The 24,018-nt window shown below is 46.9% G+C and overlaps 2 protein-coding genes across 2 annotated transcripts; one reads left to right on the top strand and one right to left on the bottom strand.

Annotated features, from left to right (window-relative positions):
• The first annotated feature begins 557 nt into the window (after positions 1-557).
• On the top strand, positions 558-5,529 carry LOC306827810 (complement factor H-like). Its single transcript, XM_079349873.1, has 9 exons — positions 558-794; positions 1,071-1,250; positions 1,976-2,081; positions 2,430-2,506; positions 2,813-3,004; positions 3,155-3,343; positions 4,123-4,317; positions 4,575-4,754; positions 5,258-5,529. Exons 1-9 carry the CDS (start codon positions 725-727, stop codon positions 5,446-5,448), a joined length of 1,380 nt encoding a protein of 459 aa, XP_079205999.1. The 5' UTR covers positions 558-724; the 3' UTR covers positions 5,449-5,529.
• A 2,291-nt stretch (positions 5,530-7,820) lies between these two features.
• Positions 7,821-22,505, bottom strand: aspm (assembly factor for spindle microtubules). Its single transcript, XM_079349864.1, has 26 exons — positions 22,061-22,505; positions 21,774-21,917; positions 19,786-21,256; positions 19,521-19,616; positions 19,214-19,315; positions 18,981-19,124; positions 18,655-18,894; positions 18,478-18,545; positions 17,765-17,906; positions 17,505-17,635; positions 17,204-17,379; positions 16,828-16,973; positions 16,594-16,679; positions 16,288-16,500; positions 15,951-16,155; positions 15,586-15,734; positions 15,354-15,482; positions 14,900-15,094; positions 10,097-14,719; positions 9,690-9,839; positions 9,391-9,582; positions 9,115-9,307; positions 8,789-8,943; positions 8,445-8,621; positions 8,162-8,334; positions 7,821-8,066 (listed from the first exon to the last, which is right to left on the bottom strand). The coding sequence occupies exons 1-26, from the start codon at positions 22,334-22,336 to the stop codon at positions 7,964-7,966; spliced, it is 9,879 nt and encodes a 3,292-aa protein (XP_079205990.1). The 5' UTR covers positions 22,337-22,505; the 3' UTR covers positions 7,821-7,963.
• Positions 22,506-24,018: the final 1,513 nt, after the last annotated feature.

Here is a 24,018-nt window from a genome sequence, read left to right as displayed (position 1 = left end):
TGATGTCCACCAGGAAAACTCATTTTTGAACGTCCTCAAACTGAGAACATGTCACTACATCGTGTTTTGAAGGAATTCATACTCAGCAGCATTTCTCATTTAACCTTTTTAGAGCAGGAATCATTCATGTTTACATAAAATGTTTCTGCTTGCTCAGTTGGTAAATTTTCAATCTAACTGCTTCATTGACTGGTTGCTCCATAGAGGGATTTTTTTCCCAATGAACTTTGTTCTGTCCCAGTTCTATTCCAGTAAGATCGAAATCTATTTGCTAACTGAAAGTCTAATGTTTGCACACACAAATGTAACAAACCTTCTGCATTTCTATTTTACTTTTTTTGTGCCATTATTTACAAGTAGTTTGATTCATGTATTTTATTATAGCTGCTAACTGACGTGTGTCCTTTAAAACACATTTCATTCACATTCACAGGTTGCCATCATCTCAGCATTTCCAATGAGAAAATAAGAAAGAAAAATCATTATTGTTGCAACAATTGAATTCTAAGTAAAGTTTAGCTGCATAGTGCAGCATCGCAGTGTTTTTCTATGTGTCATGTTGTGTTCATACGGCTTGTGCAATCCCACTGGGCAGTCCAATGCTTTGACCCTTGCTGTTCCCAGAGCGCTGCAGCTGAGGAATACACACAGGGACTCTGCAGAGAAAACAGAGTTTATCAAAAGAGCTACACTCGTGTGTGTCACCGCTCGGCTGCAGGTTGAAATGCGATCGACTTTAATCCTTTTGTTCCTCCAGCTGTGGGGGAATGTGAAAGTTTCCTTCTCCCAGAGCGGTAAGACAGACTTTTTAAAATACTTACTTTGCAGTTTTTGACTGAGTGAGAGAGGGGTGGATCAGAAAAGGGACATTAAAAAAAAAAAAACAAGATAATTGTATGTTTTGATTTAATCATAAAGTGTTACTCCTGAGGTGTGGCTGACTTACATAAGCATATTGTCTCACATACTTTAACTAAGTTGTAAAAGAGCTAACAGACAGTCTTACACTCTGAGTTGTTGAGAAGAAATATCCAATAACTCTTTTTTTCCTCCATTCTGTTGCTCATCAGACTGCTCACAGCTCCCAGATGTTCCTCATGCCCACGTTTCAGACGACACCAAAAAGGACGAATATCAGCAAGGAAATGTGATTCGCTTTACTTGTGAAACAGGATATATATCAGGTCCCTCCATCAGATATGTGTGCTCAGAAAGCGGCTGGATCGCAGTCCACTCAGGAACCTGCTACTGTAAGTTGCATTTCTATTCTTTTGTCCTCCTGGGGCGACTTGGTAATTATTGAAATCTTAAATTGAATGTGTGTTTTTAACATCAATTGAATTTTGACGTTAGTACGTTTTTTTTTTAAAAATTGGTAAACTGAGGAGAAGTTTGATTGATTGCTGACACATTTTCAATACTACAAATTATTGTGCATAAATAATTAAAAAAAAGATTTTGCGATACCATATGATCATTACAATAAGTTACAAATGATGCAATATGATATCATATAAATGTTAAGATATACAAACAACAATGATACAACAAAATCCGGTGGGATACAATATAACAAACAATGCAATGTGATATGAAAAGATATGATACAAACAAAACAATACAATATGATACAAATGATATGATGTGACACCAATAATATATGCTAAATGATATGATACAAATTAAACATACACAAAATAAACATAAAATTCAAATCTAAAGATATGATACAAACCAAATTATAAGATATAAAAGAAACGACAGGATAGGATACAAATGAAGCGATAACATACAAATGATATGATATGACACGAAAGACACATGATGATATGATACAAACAATGCAATAGGACATGATACAATATAAGATACAACATAATAAAACACTTTTATTTATTTTTGAATAACAGATGTTACATTAAATCCTTCACCTCTAAATGTTCACTGGATGAGTCCTCTTCTTCTTCTCTTTCAGTAAAGCCATGTGAGCTTCCTGATGATACTCCCAACGGCTATTATGAAATAATCAAGGGTGAAGACTTTGTTTTTGGAACAACCATCAAATACTTTTGCAACAGAGGGTATGTGGACCGACGATAACACACAGACACGCTAGAAAACAAATGTTGAGACAGCTTCACAGCTTGAACGTAATTACAACCATATCCAAAGTAAACACACAATGTTGTCAAACACCTGTGCAACAGTGTCAGATTCAAATACGTTAACACATGTAACAGACCATTGGAGGTTATTATTGTGGATATACATGCTAAAAGGAGAGGGGTAAATCAAAGTGTTACTTGTATGTTATAAAACAGATATATGAGAACACAAATGGCAGTGTTTACCTGACGCATTATTTGGTAAATAAGTAAACTCAGATTGATTGTTTTAATCCAGTAATGTAACGTTTTATTGCTTAACAGGTATCAGATGGTGAGCAAGGATGACACGAGGACATGTTTGCTGGACAGATGGACCAATCACGTGCCAGTATGCGATCGTAAGTCTGGGAAGCGACACAGCAACAATTTTGTAAAAAAATAAAAGTCATATAAAAAGTCCTGGCCAATCAGATTTCACACCCCTGGCTGTGGGAGGACTTATATGGTCAGAATACACAGCATGGTCGAACCAGCCAATGGGGCGCCACTGAAATATATCATCTCGAAAATCAAGCCTAAATTGGACTGAAATCGTGCAGTGAAAAGAATACAATGAGGAAGGGGTAAAATCTTAGCTAACTTATAAACCAGGAATTAACTCAGAACTTTTCTTTTCCTTTATCTACTTGCTTGTGTCCACGCAGCTTTGAACTGTGAGCATCCGCCTGCAGATGGACGGATTACAGTAAAGGGCTTTTTAGAAAATCAAGAGCCCATACTTCCTGATCGTTTCCTCACGTTCAGCTGTGACGATCCTGGGACTTACCTAAATGGCAGTTCAGTGCTGATATGTGGTCAAGACGGAGAGTGGGACCATCCATTTCCCACTTGTGAAGGTGAACCAAACAATTCTTTAAGTATATTTATGTGACACTGAGTTGTAGAGAATGTTTAAATACTCTAAAATGACAACAGCAGAGCCTGTAAAGCCCCAGTCCACTGAAAATGAGTGTTTAACTTGATGACATCTGTTTTATTGGTTTTAGATATAACGTGTGCTGTTGGCAAGATGCATCCCCATCTCACTGTCACTGGACCAATCATTGCAAATGAAACTGTGAAGGTTGGACATCAACTACGATTCCAATGCGATGATCAATACTCAATGCAGGGTGCTGAAGTCATCCAATGTTTACAAAGTGGGAGGTGGAATAAGGCTTTTCCAACATGCACTGGTACGTTGACTTCCACTGGAGGTGAATCCAGTTCTTGTTGGTTTCTTTTTTCGCGTTCAACCTTTTTAAAGAGTCACAGGAGAGGCACCGATGTTAGACTGAATATCAGCACTTCAGTCGCAGGCCGAGTGGGACGATAAACACTGAACTGCTGACAATCAGTGAATCTCTACCTCGAGTGTGATACTGCTTTTACACAACAGTTACTCCATTGAACTTAACTATTTGGCCTGCAATGTTGGACTGTTTGTTGCCATGACTACACCTGCACCAAAGTTAGAATGCCCGAAAAGAAAGAGAGTTACGGCCCAACAAATAACCTGGTGACAAACTTCTTTCAGTCAGCTCCAAAGGTGATCTGAGCCAGGCTGAGTGGATACTATGGATTTTATTAAATCACATCTATGGAGGGCCATTTCACCGAGCCTTTCAGGGGCCCGGCATCTTCTACAGACCTGTTGGCTCTGTAGGTGGTCCAAGGACGTAGAACTCATCCAGGTTGTTGGCCAGGCACAGGCCACTCACTTCTCTTCACCCTGCGATGTGTTTAGTATTTAATACTCTGTCTGTGCCCACTCTTAAATGCCTCCTCCTTTTCCTGCCTAAACCGTTTGAGTTTGATCCACGGTTCATGTCATCTTGATGAGAAGGAGGAAAAATCCATGAAAAAACAAAATATTGTTGCAGAAATGATGGTTTGACTTTATATGACTAATCAGTTAAAAGCATGGTTTCTTCTACAGTTTATATCTTAAAGACCTTTTTTTTTCTCATGACAGTCAGATGCAAGCTTACAGGGTATCCAGACAGCGTACGCGTCACCAGTCCTCCACCAGCTAACAGCCAAGTAAGACAAGGACAAAAGATAACATTTGCATGTCGCAGCACTCGGAACGGACACGTTATTCACGGAAATGCGACGGTTCAATGTTTAGCAGGCGGACAGTGGAGTGGTCAGTTCCCAACATGCGGACGTAAGTCAACTTTTTCTTCATCTTTTAACTCCTTGAGCCATGACCTACTTTCAGGTGTTTCCTGAATTATAATGCCAACTCAGAGTGCTTATTTTACTCTGCCGGTGCCATCCTAACCTCAGGCTGCAAAATGTTGTCACACTCCGTATTTCAGTCAGATATCTGTAAAACATATTTATAATATAGGAAAATGTTTCATAGCTGGATAAAATGATAATCAATTAGAATTTTCTCTGTTATTGCTTCTGCTCATTCAGCTCCTGTAGGCTGTGGGAAACCACCAATCCTGGAAAATGGAGACACCAAGTTAAGGGCCCGCTCACAGTACAGACACAATGACCGGGTCGAATATGACTGTCAGAATTTATATATCATAGCTGGCACAGCTTTTAAAACCTGCAACAATGGTGAATGGACTGGACAGATGAAATGCCTCAGTAAGTTTTTATTCTCCAGAATGTTCTTCTGTATAGCACAATGTATCAATACATATCCTCATATTGACCCGAGCCATGACATCATCATATTTCTGGAGCAAAATATCAATAATTTAAAAGTAGAATAGTACAAATCTTACAGATCATACAAACAGTGTTTCCTGCAGGAGCATAAACCATCGTTTTGTACTCGGGTCAGTCGACCTTGGATGATTATAATATTGTGGTTAACTGGAACCACACTGTTGAGCCCTGTTGTCACTCAGCTGTAAAGCAAAAAAAGAAGCTTCATGCTCCTTGTCTTTGATCATAAAACATCAATCAAAGCAACGTTACTACTCGCGTCCATGTTTGTTTCATAATTACAACCAGAGCCTTTAAATCGAGTTGAACATTTAATCTCTACCGTTGCAATGTTTTTCGATGTTTAGCATGATATTTTGTATCCAAAACGAGCAGTAATTATTTATCTTTATGATCATAATGCTGTTTTCCTCTTACAGAACCCTGCACTGTGACCAAAGAAATCATGGACAGACACAATATTGGCTTCCAATACCCTATAGCAGAGAAGCTGTATGCACCTCATAATGACAGAATACTGTTCAGTTGTAAGAGAGGAAGACCTGTCCGCGGTCAGGCAATGTTCCGGTTTTGTAAGGATGGGGTGATGGAGCTTCCCTCTTGCCAGTAAAGTTTTTTTTTTTGAACATTTACTTTATAAACTAGAGGACACAGTTGGCAGAATAAAAAAAATCAGAATTATCAAAATGAACTTCTTCTGATTCTTTTGTGTCTGGCGTGTTTGAATAACTTTCTTTTCTTCTTCTTCCAATCAAGTACTAAATAAGACACACACTAGATTCATATTTCATTTTAAAAGAGAGAACGAGGGAGATCAGTAAGCAGGAGGTAGAGCACGAGTGGTCGAGCAAACTAAAGAAAGGATTGGAGAAGGATCTGTGTTAATAGTCGGTTCAGGAACAGGCTGCTTGATTGTCGGGGAGAGAGAGAGAGAGAGAGAGAGAGATACTTTATTGATCTCAAGGCATTCAGTAGCAGTGTACAAGACATTACAATACACACCCGCTGTCCCCCTCCCCTCTGTATACAACAATCCCCAAACAAGATTTAGCAGCCCCCTATGTGACTACGAGTAAACATAATTACAGGTTAAACCTGTGCAGTTAGCATTAACATTAGAATTATGCTTATATAGCATAAATGTACATAACCTGTGAAGGAGAGAAAAACATATGTGCTGAATAAAAGAGACCTGTAAACAGTTTAAGAGCCTGAGAAACAAAGTGCTGACCTTCTAGAAGTTAGCAAGCTACTGAATGTGCGGCCGCTCGCATCGGCGCACAGGTGAGATGAAATCGGCCCGATTATCCTGCAGTCTGAGTCTAAATGTGGCTTTTTATGCCTCTGGAGCAGTTGGAGATGTGTCGCTTGCGGCAGTTTTGAAGCTTCCAAATTGCAAAGTGCCAACAAACCAATGTGACAGTACACCGTCCCGTCTGTCCTATTAGGACCTTCTGTTGGCGCAGTAGGCTGGTGTTTGTTCCAACCTCGCCTGATTCATTCAATGTGGAAGTGGCATCATGAGCCCGCATCATGTTATTGACACTTCAACTCAGATGTGATGTGCACGATGGCTCAGTAAATGATACAAAACTTCACAGTGCATGTCAACAACTTAACAATTGAACATTTGAAAGACACGTTACCTCATCCATCCTCGTTTGTTGTTTTTCATCCTCGTTTGTTTTTTGATTTGGAGCCACAAACGAAGTGACGTTTTACATTTGATTTCCACAGCATTGAGGGGTTTAAAATACTGTACTATTTATTTCCTGAAAAGATGCATCCAAACCAAGCTGCACAAAACCTGGAAGTTAGCATCGTGGTGCTCGAGGGCGACATCTACTGGATGAAAAGGTTCTATATTCTTACTTTACATTAAGTGTAAAGAACATTTTCACACTACAGGTTCTTTTGTTTTTGTGTGTCCAAAATCTGTTTGACACAATAGCCTACTTTGTGTTTTTAAATGTGTTTAATGTAAATTGTGTTTGTTGCTTCGAGCCTTGTTGGCATGGACAACAAAGTCGACCTAATAGTGATTGTTTTGCAGTTTTACATAACAAGGATTCTGATCACATGACTGTAACTTGACATTTTTGTAAAAGTACTTCTACATAAACAAAAACACGAGTTCCTCTTTATCACCAGTGTGTGACCCCTTCCTGCCTGTTAACAAACACTGTCCTTTATGTACCACTAATGCAGTGAACTTGAACCGAAATGTACCAAAGAAGAAGAAAATGGACCATGTTGGTGAGAGCGTTGTGGGCGTTTTGATGGTGTGATGACACTGTTGCCAGTAAATCTTCAGTTGACTGGAAGTGACTTGAGCCTGCTGGACAAACACGTTAAAGATTAACGGGGAGAGCACGAGATAAGGATGTCAATCCACTGTCCTATCTCTCCTGTAAAGGCACAGCAGCCCAAAATTATAACCAAAAAAAAAACTAAGGTCATCAAAGGCCAATAAAAAATTAAACCTGAAACCAGATAACTATCTCCTATTAAAATACATTTGAACAAGTACTGTACTATTCAGATATATATTTCACTCGAGAATCATATTTTTTATTTTACCCTCTACATTGAGTTCATGATGTGAGCTTGAATACTTTTGAGGACGCTCATGGCTCTTTTGTTTTCGCAGAGTAACTTTTTTTTATTATTATTAAAATCACATTTTTTACCATTTAAGTTTTAATGATTGACATTTTCTGTCATTGGATGAGATGTTTAGTAAAATCTTTGCACCATTGGGTGTCCTTTTTCTATATATACATATTTACTTAGTCATTTATGAGACCACACTAACAGAGACCAGGGTATACCCAAGACCGAGTCAAGACCAAAAGATTTAGGGATTGAGATCGAGTCAAGACTGAGACCAAGACCATAAATATCTCTGAAAAAACTTGCATGTCGTAACACTGAGAAGGTTTCTTACAAACAATAAAGAACAGGACAAAAATAATCCAAAAGTAAGAAACAATTCCATTTTAATATTTACAGGGTACACAATCCATTTGTTTTTAAAAAGCAAAAAAAGAAAGAAGACAATAAATTCTTCAGGTAAAAAAAAAGAAAAAAAAGAGAGATGAATCCAGATTTGAAAGCTTGAATATTTACAACACAATAGACAGAGTGTTTGCCACCATTTGAATGGCTTGAAGAGGGTCCACGATATCTTTGAGTTTGTCCTTTCGGAGAACCCAATCCGGCGCAAATCTGAAAAACAAAGACAGGAGTTTGATTCATGAAGCAAAAAAAGATGACCAGCAGGACTTCTCAGACACAAAAAAATAAAACATGCGTGCGCGTACTTTGGTGCCGGTTTGGATTTGCGAGGCGTTGCCTGAACATAAAAGCTCCCGTTGATGGAAGCGTTCATCTTTTGTTTAAGCACCGTCCTCTCTGCGTCCATCTTGTGTTTGCGTGCGGTGAGGCGGTAAATACTGCGGATCTTGTCCAGGACCTTCGGAAGCTTCATGACCTCCTAGAAAGAAAAAAAAAACACAAACTGGTTACATTTAGGAAAACTACCTCAGGTGTCTCTCTGTTAAATTTACTGGAATAAACGTGTGAATAAGTGATGGAGCGACGGACCACGGCGCGGCGTTTGTCTTGCAGGAGGAGAGCGAGGAGGAAGCAGGCTTTGGTGAAGATGCTGCCGCCCTTTTCCGCCACTTTATCGCCGGCTTTTTCCCGGTATCTCTGCAGCAGGTCCAGAAGAGTCTCCACTGAGTTCTCCACCGAATACACGGCCTCGGTGGTCTTGTGGTACTGAGAGTGAGACGAGGAAAAAGCACAAGAGTGGAATTAGAAAACACTTGTGTGGAAAACGTCCGATATGGAGGGGGGGGGAAGAAGTGGGTGAACTTCCCAGTTTGGGAAAAAAAAAGGGGAAAACGATGCAAAAGTGCCTTAAATGTGCAGGAAGTTGGCGATACCTTGGAGAGGTTGAGGAGGATCTGGGTGGAGTAGGTGATGACGTCCATGCACGGGACGCTCCTGTTGCAGCAGCGGATGAGCGTGAAGATGACGTTGGTGGCTCCGCTCTCGACCAGCCGCTCGCAGCACTCCGGGGACAGTCTGGTGGCCGTCTCTGTGCACACGATCAGACACACACACACACACACGGTTCAGTTTTAGCACTCAGGAGAAAGCACGCTCACAGTGAGAAGCACGTTGATGAGTTGTTTGCTAAAAACTGAACGGTACAGTAAAAGAGAAATTCTTTCTTGAGTGATGCAGCAGAGCGGAGCGTCGGCCTTACCGAGGTTCTTCAGGGCCTCGAGGATGTAGGAGAAGTGTTTGTATCGAAGGAGGTAGTCCAGGGCGGACGACGTCTTGTTAAAAAGTTTGTCTTCCTCTCGGACCTCGGCAGACACTTTGCGTAGGCGCTGCCTTAACTTCACCACCTTGGCGTTGTCGTGCAGGCGGCGGGACAGGTGTCCTCTCCAAAGAGCCTGCAGGATTTCATCACGTGTTAACAGCTGAACTGATGACAGCGTTTTAAAGACACGTTCACGTGCAGCCTCGTCTGCAGTACCTGAGCTTTCATGATTCCCTGCTGGACCCTCTTCTGCCTCCTGAGAAGCAGAAATCTGCGGACGGCCTGCTGGAGGACAGACGCGGCTTCGTGGCGGCGAGCGAGCCAGCGCTTGGCGGCTCTCTGGGCCGTGACCACCTTCCTCCGCTCCTCCAGATACCGTGTCCTCTGCTGCTTGGCTCTCACCCAGCGCTGGAACGGAAACAAGAAAATCATTAAAAAAGGGAAACATTGTGCTCCTCGCTCGTTCATTTCATCGGAGCGACGCGGCGGCGTGGACTCTTTTCTCTCCTCCGTACCTGTACGGTGATCACACAATGGATTTGTCTTTTTGCCGACTGTAAAGCCAAGTGAGCTCTGACAGCTCTCTGGATCTTCACGGCGCTGAGGTGATGGAAGAGCGCCGAAGTAAAACGCAGCCTCCTCACTGCTCTGGCTTCCTCCAACGCCTGAAACATTCAAAACCTTATTAGGACCACGAGCAGCATCTTTCCAGGCAGTCTGCTGCTTTCTTTGATTTTTACTAAATTCAGCTGAATTTGTCTATTAATAACGCTGCAACAGGTGATGAGTTGATTAAGTGAAAGAAAAAGTATGGCAAATTATAGTTTGTCTCTTTGTGTGTTGTTTTAACTTTTAAAGGAGACGTGCATGCTCGTGTGTCGAACCCTCCCCTGAGGAGGACAGTCCTCGTGCTCGTGGTTACCTGCCGCCTGCTGATCCAGGCTCTGCACTGAGTCTGCAGTGTGAGCGCGGCTCGCCTCATCCGGACGTAGTCGTTTCTCTCCGACCTGCCGAGCCGCAGCGCCCGGACCCTCCGCTGCAGAGTCAGCGCCGCCTCCCGCTTCCTCGTGAAGTCACGTCTCTGCACCAAACACCTCCAGCGTGACTGGATCGCAACCGCAGCATGCGTCCGTCGGCTAAAGTCCCTCCTGACACAGCAGCCTCTGAAGGTCGCCTGAAGGACGACGGCAGAGTGCTTCATTTGGAGGAAGAGCTTCCTCTCTTGTCTCTGCAGAATACAGGCCCGATAGTGTCTCTGGATGATGATGGCAGACAGACGCATGGCCTGGTATTTGACTTCCTCTCTGTGTTTCCTGAACACAGACTGGATGACAGCTGCAGCCTGATGCCAGTGAGTGACCTCCCTCCTGACCTGCTGTCCTCTGAAAGCTGCCTGAAGGCTCACTGCTGCTTTACGCAGCTTTTGGTAGTTTTGCATTTGTTGCTTAGCTGCTGCAGTGGCTCTATATCTCTGCTGGATGATGAGGACGGAGGATTTTAAGGTCAGATACCGCTGGTGTTCACAGTGGGCTCTGTACGCTCTCTGAATGACGCAGGCCGAGTCATGCTTCTGTCTGATGAGGTTTCTTGATTTCATCCCACGATAAGCCGCCTGTAAGACGACGGCAGCCGTCCTCACCTCTTCGTAACGTGTCCTCTCTGTGTCTCTCTGTCTCTGAGCTCTAAACCTCTGCTGGAAGACGCAGGCTGCCCAGCGCCGTCTCCTGAAGGCCGCCTGATGTCTGTGCATCCTGAAGTTAGCCTGGATGACGGTCGCTGCTCTGTGCATCTCAGCGATGCTGCCTCTCACACGACGACCTCTGAAGGTCGCCTGAAGGACGACGGCATAGTGCTTCATTTTCAGGAAGTTTTCTCTGTCTCTTCTTTTTAGAATACAGGCCCGATAGTGTCTCTGGATGATGATGGCAGACAGACGCATGGCCTGGTATTTGACTTCCTCTCTGTGTTTCCTGAACACAGACTGTATGACAGCTGCAGCCTGATGCCGGTGAGTGACCTCCCTCCTGACCTGCTGTCCTCTGAAAGCTGCCTGAAGAGTGACTGCTGCTTTGCAAATATTCAGGAATCGATGTCTTTGAGCTGTTGCTGCTGCAGTGGCTCTATATCTCTGCTGGATGATGAGGACGGAGGACTTTAAGGTCAGATACCGCTGGTGTTCACAGTGGGCTCTGTACGCTCTCTGAATGACGCAGGCCGAGTCATGCTTCTGTCTGATGAGGTTTCTCGATTTCATCCCGCGGTAGGCGGCCTGCAGGACGACGACAGCCGTCCTCACCTCTTCGTAACGTGTCCTCTCTGTGTCTCTCTGTCTCTGAGCTCTAAACCTCTGCTGGAAGACGCAGGCTGCCCAGCGCCGTCTCCTGAAGGCCGCCTGATGTCTGTGCATCCTGAAGTTAGCCTGGATGACGGTCGCTGCTCTGTGCATCTCAGCAACACCTCTACGTTCACGACGACCTCTGAAGGTCGCCTGAAGGACGACGGCAGAGTGCTTCATTTGGAGGAAGAGCTTCCTCTCTCGTCTCTGCAGAATACAGGCCCGATAGTGTCTCTGGATGATGATGGCAGACAGACGCATGGCCTGGTATTTGACTTCCTCTCTGTGTTTCCTGAACACAGACTGTATGACAGCTGCAGCCTGATGCCGGTGAGTGACCTCCCTCCTGACCTGCTGTCCTCTGAAAGCTGCCTGAAGAGTGACTGCTGCTTTGCAAATATTCAGGAATCGATGTCTTTGAGCTGTTGCTGCTGCAGTGGCTCTATATCTCTGCTGGATGATGAGGACGGAGGATTTTAGTTTTAAAAACTGTCTGCGCTCAGTGTGGGCTCTGTACGCTCTCTGAATGACACAAGCAGCCTGACGTCTCTGTCTGATGATGTTTCTTGATTTCATCCCACGGTAGGCGGCCTGCAGGACGACGACAGCCGTCCTCACCTCTTCGTAACGCGTCCTCTCTGTGTCCCTCTGTCTCTGAGCTCTAAACCTCTGCTGGAAGACGCAGGCTGCCCAGCGCCGTCTCCTGAAGGCCGCCTGATGTCTGTGCATCCTGAAGTTAGCCTGGATGACGGTCGCTGCTCTGTGCATCTCAGCGATGCTGCCTCTCACACGACGACCTCTGAAGGTCGCCTGAAGGACGACGGCAGAGTGCTTCATTTGGAGGAAGAGCTTCCTCTCTTGTCTCTGCAGAATACAGGCCCGATAGCGTCTCTGGATGATGATGGCAGACAGACGCATGGCCTGGTATTTGACTTCCTCTCTGTGTTTCCTGAACACAGACTGTATGACAGCTGCAGCCTGATGCCGGTGAGTGACCTCCCTCCTGACCTGCTGTCCTCTGAAAGCTCCCTGAAGGCTCACTGCTGCTTTACGCAGCTTTTGGTAGTTTTGCATTTGTTGCTTAGCTGCTGCAGTGGCTCTATATCTCTGCTGGATGATGAGGACGGAGGACTTTAAGGTCAGATACCGCTGGTGTTCACAGTGGGCTCTGTACGCTCTCTGAATGACACGAGCAGCCTGACGTCTCTGTCTGATTATCCGTCTGGATTTCATCCCGCGGTAGGCGGCCTGGAGGACGACGGCGGCGCCTCTCTTGTCTCTCAGTCGTTGCATCTCTGCTCTCATCTTCCTGTTGGCTCTGAAACGTGCTTGCAGCACATTTGCAGCCCACTGTAGCCTCTCGTAGCGGCGTCTCTGCTCGTACTTTCGGACGTGAGACTGAATTATGAGAGCTGCGGCGTGCTGGATACGCAGCTGCTTCCTGGCCTGCCACCCTCTGCACGCTGCCTGCAAACAAACGGCCGCTCTGCGTGTTGATAAATAATCTAAACGCTCACGCCTGGTCAGGATCACCGACCTGTACCTGCGCTGACAGAACAGAGCGGCCGCTCTGAGAGCCAGGAATCGTTTTCTTTCCTGAACGGAGGCGAACTTCCTCTGGATGATCGACGCCGCTCGGTGCATCTCTGCGATCTCCCTCCTGGCCGCGTGGCCTCGATACGCCGCCTGAATCACCACGGCTGCAGACTTCAAGGCTCTGAACGTCTGCACGTGTTGGTCCCGGAGCCTTTTGGCCCTGTAGCGCTCCTGAATAATGATGGCGGCGCACTTGGTGGCGAGATACGCCATACGCACTTTGTGCATCCTGAACTGAGCTTGGACGGCTCGGGCCGCGTTGTGCCGCCTCTTCAGCTCTCGTCTCACTCTGAATCCCCGGTAGACGGACTGGACCTTTAAGGCCGCCTGCTTCACCCGACGGTATTCGCTTTGCCGCGCCCTGCACGCCAGAAGAGCTCGGTATCGACTTTGGATGATGATGGCGGCACTCTGCAGGAGGGAATATCGTCTCCTGCATAAAAACATCCTGACTGAAGACTGGAGAGCGGTCGCTGCCTGGTGGCGTTTCTTTAACTCCGCCCTCGCTCTCACGCCTCTGAACGCGGCCTGCAGGGTCACACAGGCCGCTCTCACGTGCAGGTACTCTTTCCTCGCCTCCCGCCCGGCCACGTGCGCTCTGTAACGGCGCTGCACGAGGACAGCAGCCGCCTTCTTGGACCTGTACTCTGTCCTGGCTCTGTGCCGACGGTAGTAAGCTTGGATCAGCGTTGCGCAGCGATGCCGCTCCTCGATCCTCTTCCTGTCAGCTCGGCCTCGCCACTGAGCCTGGATAGTCAGAGCGGCGCGCTTGAGAGCGGCGTAATCCTCCTTCGTCTTCCGCGCCAACACGGCGGCTCTGTGCTTTTCCTGTATCACGCACGCCGCTTTCCTCAAACGGAGGTAGCGGCTTCGGGCTGCGTGTTTCCTAAAAGCCGCCTGGATCGCCGTCGCTGCCTCGTGCCGTTTCCTCAAAGAGTCTCGAGCCGCTTTGCCGCGATAAGCCGCCTGCACGGCGATGGCGGCGCATCTCAACGTCACAAACGCCCGCCTCTCTGCGTCTCTTCTCGCAGAGGCTCTGAACCGACGCTGGATGACGAGCGCGGCGCTCCTCCTCCTCGCCAGCCGCTTCCTGGCGGCGTGGCCTCTGAAGGCGCCCTGGATGACGGCAGCCGAGCGGTGCTGCAGCTTCAACTCCTGGAAGCGGCGCCTCTGCGCGTGGCCTCTGCATCGGGCTTGAATGAGCAGCGCGCTCCTCCTGACCTCCCGATACTGACGGAGACACGTCTGCATCCTGAACCAGGACTGAATCCTCACAGCCGCGCCGTCCTTTTCAGCCATCTTCCTCTCGTGCCATTTCTTGAACGCCGCTTGGATCACTCCGGCAGCGTGATTTTCCTTGGCGGTTTTCTCGGCCCTCCGCCTCCTGCACGCTCTCTGTATCTTCACGGCCGCCGCTCGAAGAGAGAGATAGCGCTGGCGATCTTTTCTTCCCAGGGCCGACGCTCGCGCGTGCGTCTGGACGACGGCCGTCGCCCAGCGCACTCTTCTGTACGCGGACGCCGCCCTGCTCATTCGCCACTGCGCCTGGACCAGGATGGCGTAGAACCTGAGGCGCCGGTGAGCCGTCATGGCGGAAAACATCCTCCACTGAGCCTGCAGGAAACCATGACAAACATTTATCGTTTAAATCACACACGAAGGCTTCGATGTTACAAAATAAGCTTTCGGACGGTTTCGCCGGCGGATGATGTCATGCATTTTCTTCCCCCCCGAGGAAACGGCAAAATCTCCTCTGACATTTCAAACGTCGGTCTTGTTTTAACTCTTTTGTACCTGGATGAGAGTCGCCGCTTTGTGCTGCCGACTCCGGACTTCAGCCTCCTTTTCGAGCCTCATCCTGTGTCGGGCGGCGAAGCCTCTCCAGAGCGACTGGATGACAACGGCCGCTTCATTCCGCCTCCGAACTCGTCGCCTCTGCAGGAAACTCCTCGCCAGTACCTGAATTTTCCCAGCAGCCGCGTTTCTTTCCTGTGAGCGAACAAAACCAGGGACAAGATCGACTTTAACAGCGTTCAACAGTTTAAAGATCCTACTTCAAATTATCGACAGACTCAGGTTTGTTAGATCGTTTTTTTAAAGATCAAACAGAGCTCTTTATTACTGCACACATTTATTCAAATCATCTTTAGGTTTGAAAGTCAAGTCACAAGCAAAACTTGACCGTCTCTGTAAATGACCGACGTGCGTCTCCATCAGATGGACCCTCCCTCTCTGGAGTTAAACTGACCTTGAACAGCTGCAGGTCTTTCTTCAGTCTGTATTTCCTCCAGGCGCCCTGGATGACTCGAGCTGCTCTGGTTTCGTTCCTCAGGTCGAGGAGACGAGCGCACAGGAAGGACAGGTACGACATGACCACCTGCAGGTAAACCCACCAGCCAATTAGAAAAGAGCTAAAATAATAGACATGTTCCTCTTGGTGTTTACAAGGGGGGGGGGGGGGGGGGATGTCCTGCTCTCACCTTCTCGTTGGGGATGGTGTTGGACATGTCGGCCGGGTTGATCATGGCGGGGACTCCGCCCAGGAAAGACACGGCCGTGTTGACCAGCCTGAAGTTGTTTTTCTCATTGTCCAGCAGCTCTTTGAATTCAACCGACGGAGAGGCGGGGCCTGTGTGCAAATACGAAACAACGCACAGATACAAGTCAGGAACGGTCACTTCATTATCTCCTTTAAAAAGTCACGACATCTTTAAACTGAAGTTACAGTGATTCAATTCAAAGGGTTTTATTAGTCGGTGAATCGAGGACTTCCTGTTTCCATAGTGAAAACAGGAAGTGATGTGCTGAGCTCTGGGGCGGCGTCCCCACAGTTAAATGAAATTACCGCTGTGTCCTGCAGGCACGTAGTCGAAGGAGCTGTCCGAGTCGCTGGCGGAGCAGTCGAGCTCCAGACGGCCTCTCGCTGAGCACTCTACCGTCTGCGTGGTGCTGTGACTGACGGCGTGCGCCGGCAGCACGCCGGGGTGGTAGTGGTGGATGAGGTGGCAGAGGACACGGCCATCCGAGAAGGTCACAGTGAAGTTCTCCACCTGCACAAACACACACACAGACGGACGTCAGAGACTTTTTGTTTTTTTTCCTCAAAGGGGGAATTGTAAGATCATGGATTCAGGTGAAACAAAGTCTCTGGACCTGAAGCTTTTTTTTTTTACCAAACTCACCTTCAGGCTGTAGAAGTCGCACACGGCTCTGACCCACTCCATGAGCAGAGTGATCTTAGCGCTGCTGTGCTCGAACGCCGGCCGAGCCTCTGCAGGACTCGACTGGAGGCCGCGGTCCGCTTTAAGGGACGCCAGCCTCAGTTTGGTCCGAAAGCTTCTCTTCAGGAAGCAGATTTCCTCCCTCAGCTGCTCCTCGTTCAGAATGACCTCCACCTGAACGCATCGTTTCACACAAGAGCACGTCAGTCACGCGCTCAATACAGACGGGAAGATTTAAAGTGGAAGCAAAAAAGGAAAAAAACGTACGTGAAAGGCAAAGATGATTTTCCACAGGAGGCTCAGAGTTTTCTCTCGGTGTCCATCCACGATGTCTCTGGCATCAATGGCCGCCCCTGAAGAGATAAAGACGTGATCGGATTATAAACAAACGATGTGAGCGAGACGAGGAAAGAAAACACTGAATAAGCTTCAGTGAAAGAAAAGAAAGAAAGAACGATGGAAACATCCGTCATGCTGAAAGTCTCTTCTAATAATAATTACCGTGTTCGTCCTTCAGGTCCACACCTTTACTTCTGAGCTGCTGTAAAGCCAGCTCCACGTTGTGGACCTTCTGCAGGCGGCTGATGGCCGGCATGCGGAGTTTAGCCGACAAACTCCAGTCCTGGACGAGGAGCTCCATCACTCGCCTGCGAGCAGCAGAACAACAAACACTCAGGAGAATCCCTCTGTGTTGCACTTTGCAGAGAGAGCGCCAGTTCTTGCATCAATACAAATTCCTTGTAAATGTGTTTGGCAATAAAAAAAAACTACTCTGATTGTAAAGTGCTCAAACAGATGTTTCAGAGGACAGAGGAGACATGAAGCCGAAGTCGGAGCTTCAGAGAAACGCACGCATCACGTCGACGTCTGGACTCACACTAGACGGATGCCGCACTTCAAGTCGACCGCTAAATTCTTCACCGCGAAGTCGAACTCGTCCAGGGGCGTCTGAGCGTGGGAGACGGGCAGCCCGAGGTAGCCGAGGTGGCGCGGGAGGATCCCCTCTCCGCTCAGGAAGTCTCTGGAGAAGGCCAGGAGGAGGTCTTTACTGGTCTGTGAAGAAGACGAGAGGGAACAGCGATGGATCACATGAAACATCGATCTGAGATTTTTTTTAAAAAAATCCTTCCGTGTGATTTTTCAAGCTTTTTTTGAGTCAATAAAATAAATGCTGATACCTTGAACTCTGCGTCCTGACAGAACAGACAGGGGTTGTGTTCGATCAGACGAGACTCTTTGGCTTTGTCCAGAAAACACACCAGCAGGAGCAGCTTCTTCAGCGTGAAGCGAGACAGCGCCTCCTCGTGGCCTAACAGAGGAACAACACACACACACTGATTTAAATCCTACGTTTTAAAGCCTCGCCTTCATTTCCATCACTACAGTCGGATTCAAACGTTTTCTTCGTGCACTTTCTATATTTCTCACGCTGAATTACCGTCTTTGTAAAGGTGAGGCACTTTGGCGTGCCTGAACTCGGCAGCGAGGTCCGGGTTCCACAGCAGCCGCTGCAGGATGAACAGAGCCAGACCCAACGCGTCGCTGTTGCTCTCCAGTGAGATCAGCTCCCCGAAGATCGTCTGAGAACGAGCAGCACGGTGTTAAACTTCCTGAGCTCAAAGGGCCAGTACGGAACTTTCTCACATCACGTTTCTAAAAATCACGTTTTAATCGCCTGTTAGTAAGACAACGGTTACCTGATCAGAGATCAAATCAGACTTTTTTTTTTTGACGACATCGGGTTTGATTTTCCACGAAAGAGTTTTTCGTGTGTCGTCCTCGCAGTGCTCTACTTACGGAGAGCTACACTTGAGGTTGACTCTGAAGAAGCCAGAAGTAGAATCTGAGCGGCGTTGGGCGAAAACTGGAGTGAACACGGGAGAGCTTTTTATTCTTAGAGGGAGCTTGGATCGCTTTTAGGGATTAAAAAACAAACAAACCCAGAAATGGCTTCACTTCCGTTTAAAAAATAAAAAGTAAGATCATCCCTCTTGACCCGGTGGGTTTCACGGCCGCTTGTGTTCGTACGAGCACACCAACAAGAGCGAGCGACAGGATGCTGGTGCAGTTAGCGTAGCGGCCTACGGTGTCATTTTTTTTAAAAAGTTACACATGGCCACTTTAAAGAAATAAAAACCCGTGTCAGAATACCTCAAGGCCGATCCGTAACCACAGCGGATTGTAGGAGAGGAGCCAGTTCAGGACTTTCCTTCGTTCACCTGAAGGACGAAAAACAAAACAGCGTTACTTTCAGCTAGTTTGACACTTTAGTGCACTTAAATAAAAAAAATAAAAACTAATCTAGCAGGTTTCACATCATCATTTTACCGATGTCCTTCCAAAGATGGCGGTCTTTCCGGACCAGCAGCCTCCTGGCCTCCACCTCCACCTCCAGCCTCTGGATGGCTTTGACCATGGCCTCCGACGTGAACAGCTGGCAGGCCGAGCGTCGGAGGCGGTTCAGCTTGCGTCGGGCCGTGTAGGTGCTGTAGGACATCTCCTCTTTGGTGGGGGCTTTAGGGACGCTGAACTTGGCGTCGCTGCCCATGGCAATGGACACGGCGTTCACTGAAAGAAACGTTTGTTAGGCCGAGACTCTCAGTTTGACTTTTCAAAATGTGCGGATTGTCTGGATGCAAACATAAGGTCGTTACGTTTGACTTCAGTGTTGACTTTGAAGTCGTCGGGCGTGAGGACGTAGTTGATCCACCAGGTGAAGCCCCTCTCCTGCTTCTCGATCCACCGCTCGTCATAAAACATGTTCTTGGCAGCGAACGGCATCGGGTGCCTCGGTATGACTGCAGGCAAAAAACGTCAAAAAAACGTTTAAAAACAACTTTGTTTTGTTACAAAATGTCGCCCATCCGATGCTCTGGCGTCCACGTACCTGTTTGCGCCGACTTTACGAAGGTGAGCTTGGACTGAGCCACGGCGACCACCTTCGCCATCTTCACAGGCCGAGCACCGGACGACTTCAGAGACGGGGCACCTGTGAGCCGCAGACATCGAAACACTTTGAGTTTGGTTTTTTTAAACAGAGAAAATATGAAGTCAGACTCACAGGAGCCCCTCCCTCACACACACACACACACACACTTTACATCCCGAGGTGTGATCTAGTCTGTGTGTGTGTGTGTGTGTGTGTGTGTGAGATCAACTCTTAATCTTAGTTTGTAGAGACGGGGAGTGGATACCTCTCGAGGTGAGTTTGGAGCTCGATTGTTTGGCCTGCGGAGGAGCCGCAGACCTCACCGTTTTCAGAGAGGGCGTCGTCATGGAGCGCACGGAGCCTGGGAGGTTAAAAAAAACACAGAGAGGGTCAAAGGACGGGGCCGATACTCCGCACAGAAACTTAAAGGCAGTTATGAAACGTGTGAAACACAACATCAACCTGCTGAGACTGAATACACGTCAACACTCTGTCATAACGCCGCTCACGCTAACGTCCCGTCCGCTCACCTGCTGCACACGGCGGCTGTCTCTGCGACGCACGCCTCCTCTCTTGCAGCGATCTCGTCGACTCCGTTTTGGCAGCCACCACCCTGCTCCTCTTCGCCCGCTCCGTCCTCGCGTCCTCCGCCGGCTTCGCCTCGACTTTCAGAAACTCCTCGCTCTTCCTCTTCTTGCTCTGCGACGCCGTCTGAACAGGAAACAGGTCTTCCTGGACACGCGGCGGCGGAGACGGCCCGCGGTGCGACGAGGCGTCGTGATGGAGAGGAGATGACGAGCCCAGAGGCGACGGAGCGGTGAAGGTTAAAGAGATGGAAGCGGGGACTGAGGGAGGCGGTGGAGTGGCGGCGAAGGAGAAGCGAGCGGGAGAGAAAGAGGCGAGGGAGGCGACGGGCCGTGGACTCGGGCTGAAAAAGGTGAGCGTCTGGGTTTGAATCCCGTCGTTACATGTAGAGTCGGCAGCTGCAGGTTCTGGCCCCCCGTTGGTTCCTGGCTCTATGACAGGGAGACTCGGAGTTCCTGATCCAGACTCGGACTGGCTGCTGCTGTCGGACAGCTCGAGCGTTTTCTCCAAAAGCCTTCGCCTCGACTTCTTTATTTTCCTTCCACTCGAGCAGCTCGTCTCCTCCGGCGCTTTGCCTTTAATCACGGTGGCCGAGGTGAAAGAAGCCTTTTTCACCCGTTCTGCTGACGTTTCAGCCGCCGACACGTCGACCTCTTTGCTGATGAAGAAGGTAAGTCTGGGCTCATTGGACTCGGGCGCCGGCGGGCTGTCGGGCAACGTGGTCAGCACCGGCGTGCAGCCACGACTCGCACTCTTCGATTCCAGGGAATCTGAAAAGCCACAGCTGGAACTGGTGTCCCGGGGACTGTTGTTCCTGTGGCTCAGATCGGAGTCGATGAGAGCGAGAGCATCCTTCAAAGACAGAGCCGGGGTTCCAGGTAACCCGCTGTCGGCGTCTTCAGAATCCGCCGCAGACTTCCGAGGCGCCGGGCTTTCCGACTGAATATGAGGCATGAGCTTCTTGAACCTCTCCGGGGTCCCGATGGGGGACAGCGTCCTGTTCAGCATCCTCAGTAGATCTTTGTTTTCTGGTTTGCTCGTCGGGGTGTCAGACGAGTCCATCAGCTTGGCGGTCGGGACGAGCAAGACGAGAGGAGAGCGAGGGTGGACGTTCTCCTGGTCCGTCAAAGCCAGAGACCGCTGCCTCTGCGTGGACTTCGAGGTCGCCTGCTCCTCGGACTGTGGAGGGACGTCCACGACGGGACTGTACTTGGAGAGAGACCGCTCTCGAACAGCTTTGCCCTCGTTGAGAGAGGCGAGGGGGCTGCGCGGCTTCTCCCGCTTGTACTGCGGTTTTCGGGACACCTGGAAGGTTTTATTGGCCGACATCTTGAGCAGTTGTTCTGGTTTCTTCCTCCTGGGTGCGGCTACTTTCTCGCCATCTCTTTTGTTTTTGATCGTGTCCCATAAGCTTTTCTAAAAAACACGAGAGGAAAATAAAAACATACATACATTTTAAATTAAAGTATTAAGAAGCTCTACAGGCACATTGATATTCCCTACCTCTAGTCCCTCACGCATCTACAGCTCTGGGATTGTGTCTTTTTTTAAAGGACTACAGATGATGGGATGCAATTTAAGGCCCAGATTAATTCCCCTATAAACGTCAGAGATGATTCAACACTGTACACGCAAGACAAAGTTTAAAGAAAAAAAGAAAAAAAAGAACATTTATCCATCTGTCAACGGACCAAACTGTTGTTTTTTTTGTAGCCAATAAAATTAAATAAATAAATGTTAGTAAGTGAACCTTCTGCAAAGCTTGGCTTTTTATCCAGGTTTTGCCAGGAGGTTTAAGCAATTATTTTACATTAAACAAATCTAACGAGTGATGTGCATGTCTGCTAGAATCTAAGGAGAATACATTAAATATAAGGTATATATTAGTTTGGGTGGGATGTTTCAGAGTGAATGTGAAGCTGGGGACTCTTACTTTTTTCTTTTTGGGAGCTTCTGCTCTCCCCAGCAGGACAGCCTGATGCTTGAGGACTCCATTGGCATTGAAAACGAGGAGCTCTCTGATTCCTCCTTCTTCTGTTGGGGTCCAGGTTACTGTTAAAGTGAACGAGTCCTCAGGCTGCAAACACACACACAAAGATTAATTCATGATTAAACATAAGCTCCAGACATGATTTAATCATTGCAAAGCTCCTGGATATGATCTCAACTCTTCCTGCAGCTCCCAGGGACAAAGTGTATGAAATGCATGGATGAACAAACCTGAATCGTGAAGCTGTTGTAGTCCACAGAAAAGCCTTTACTGGAGGAGATCTTTTCAACAACGACGTCCGCTTCTGCATCCTCTGTCGGGTTTTCAATCCGCAAGACCGCCGATTTAGAGGTCCCCAACTTCACGGCCCCAAATGTCACAAAAGGAGCCTTTGAAAACTGGATCAAACTCAAGACAGGAACATCATTCTCCTTGTTCACGTCGTCTCTCCTCACCGGACTAAAATCCAGAAACCCCCCTCGTGTCGCAGGTAAAGCTTCAGACATTTTAAGTAAAGTTTAATAGCCTGATAGCTTGCTACATGTTACGTCGGTAAAAACGTCTACAAATCCATGCTGATGCTGCTGATGTTGACGGCTCCGCACGAGTTAACGTTAAAACACACTTCCCTCAACAACACACACTGCTCCGGTTTGAATTCGTTCGCGTTCTGCGTTCAGCCAATCACAGGCCAGCGGTGATGACGTCTTATCCAATAACTAAAGAGAAAACGCAGAATCCGTACGAATGCATCGTCTTTCACCAATCAGCAAGCGAGTACATGTTTAAACTCCCGTTAGCCACGCCCACAGCTGAAGGAAACCGAAAAAAAGAAGATGGCTCACTCGGAACTTTTTATTTAAATATTTAAAGGAAAATGACCACATTATTCTTTTTATTTAAATATTTAAAGGAAAATGACCACATTATTCTGAAGCATTTTTTGAAGAAATATAAATTCAACCAAACGTTTGGAGAAGAACAAGTCAACAAGAAGCGTATTTAATTCATCCACTTCTGTACATCATGTCAATCTTATATATTTTTTATTGAGTGATGATCTCTTCTTTATAAAGGATTGAGGAACATTTCTCAACTGAAAACTGTTGGGCCGAAATATTCCTCTTTATTTTTTTTCCCCCACGTTTTAGCGAAATTACGCTCTGTCACTGTGCTGTTACCCCAATTATAGAAGTGCATTTTGAGTGCAGTTTGTGTACGCAGTCGTCTGAAGCACAGCTCGCCGTGATCGTATAGTGGTTAGTACTCTGCGTTGTGGCCGCAGCAACCCCGGTTCGAATCCGGGTCACGGGTCGGTATTCTTCATGAATGCGTCCATGTATAAATACAACAACGTGCTTTACACTCTGCTAAATGTCCAGTGTTGGTTTTAAAAGACCATTATCATCCATTAAAAGTATCCTATTTGCTCATCTACCCACTCTATCTCAGAATAATATAATGTACTTTTTTTTTTCTTCTTTTTTTTTACACAGACATGCATCAAATAAGCAGCCAAATGCAGTTTAATACCTGATTTGTAATGTCAGGCAAATAAAAAGAAAACATTAAAATCTGTTTTTGTTTGATTACTTTTGGTGAAGATTCGACCTTATTGATTCCTGAGGAACAACGTTTATTTTTGCTTAATTCATACTTTTAATATTGGAGGATGATTCTTTTCTGCATTGATATAAACTAATTTAAATAGGTGGCAAATTGGTTGTAAATAAATTTGAGATTTTGCTGTAATAACGTAGGCCTAATTGGTTAATAGAAGAAAAGTGAGAAAGTGAGAAATTTTTGGTTTGAAATGAAGCCTTTCATCCATTCACCTGTAATGTTTTTTTTTTTGTTTTTATTTACACACTAGTATACCCTTCAAGATGTGATTTATCTATCAATAAAATTCCAAGACATTAGGAGGCCTATAGCTAATATCATACTTTAGTTGATAAAACAACAATATTCCCTTTGAAAACAAGTCTGCATGCAGTGTGACGTTGCCTGTAAAAAAAATACATCCACACACAATACAACATGTTGTACCGACCAGCAGGGGGCGCCGTTGTCCAAACGTTAAGCTCTCTGTCAGATATTTGAAATGGTTCTCAGGCCTTGTGCTATGTTAATGTGTTTTGGGTTTTTTTAACATTGATCTGACTTAACTCTGAGATCAGTGACACTG

Source organism: Symphodus melops (assembly GCF_947650265.1).
Source record: "Symphodus melops genome assembly, chromosome: 8".
NCBI lineage: Eukaryota > Metazoa > Chordata > Actinopteri > Labriformes > Labridae > Symphodus > Symphodus melops.
The sequence above is the reverse complement of the archived record's forward strand: the minus strand, read 5'-3'. Positions and strand labels throughout refer to the sequence as shown.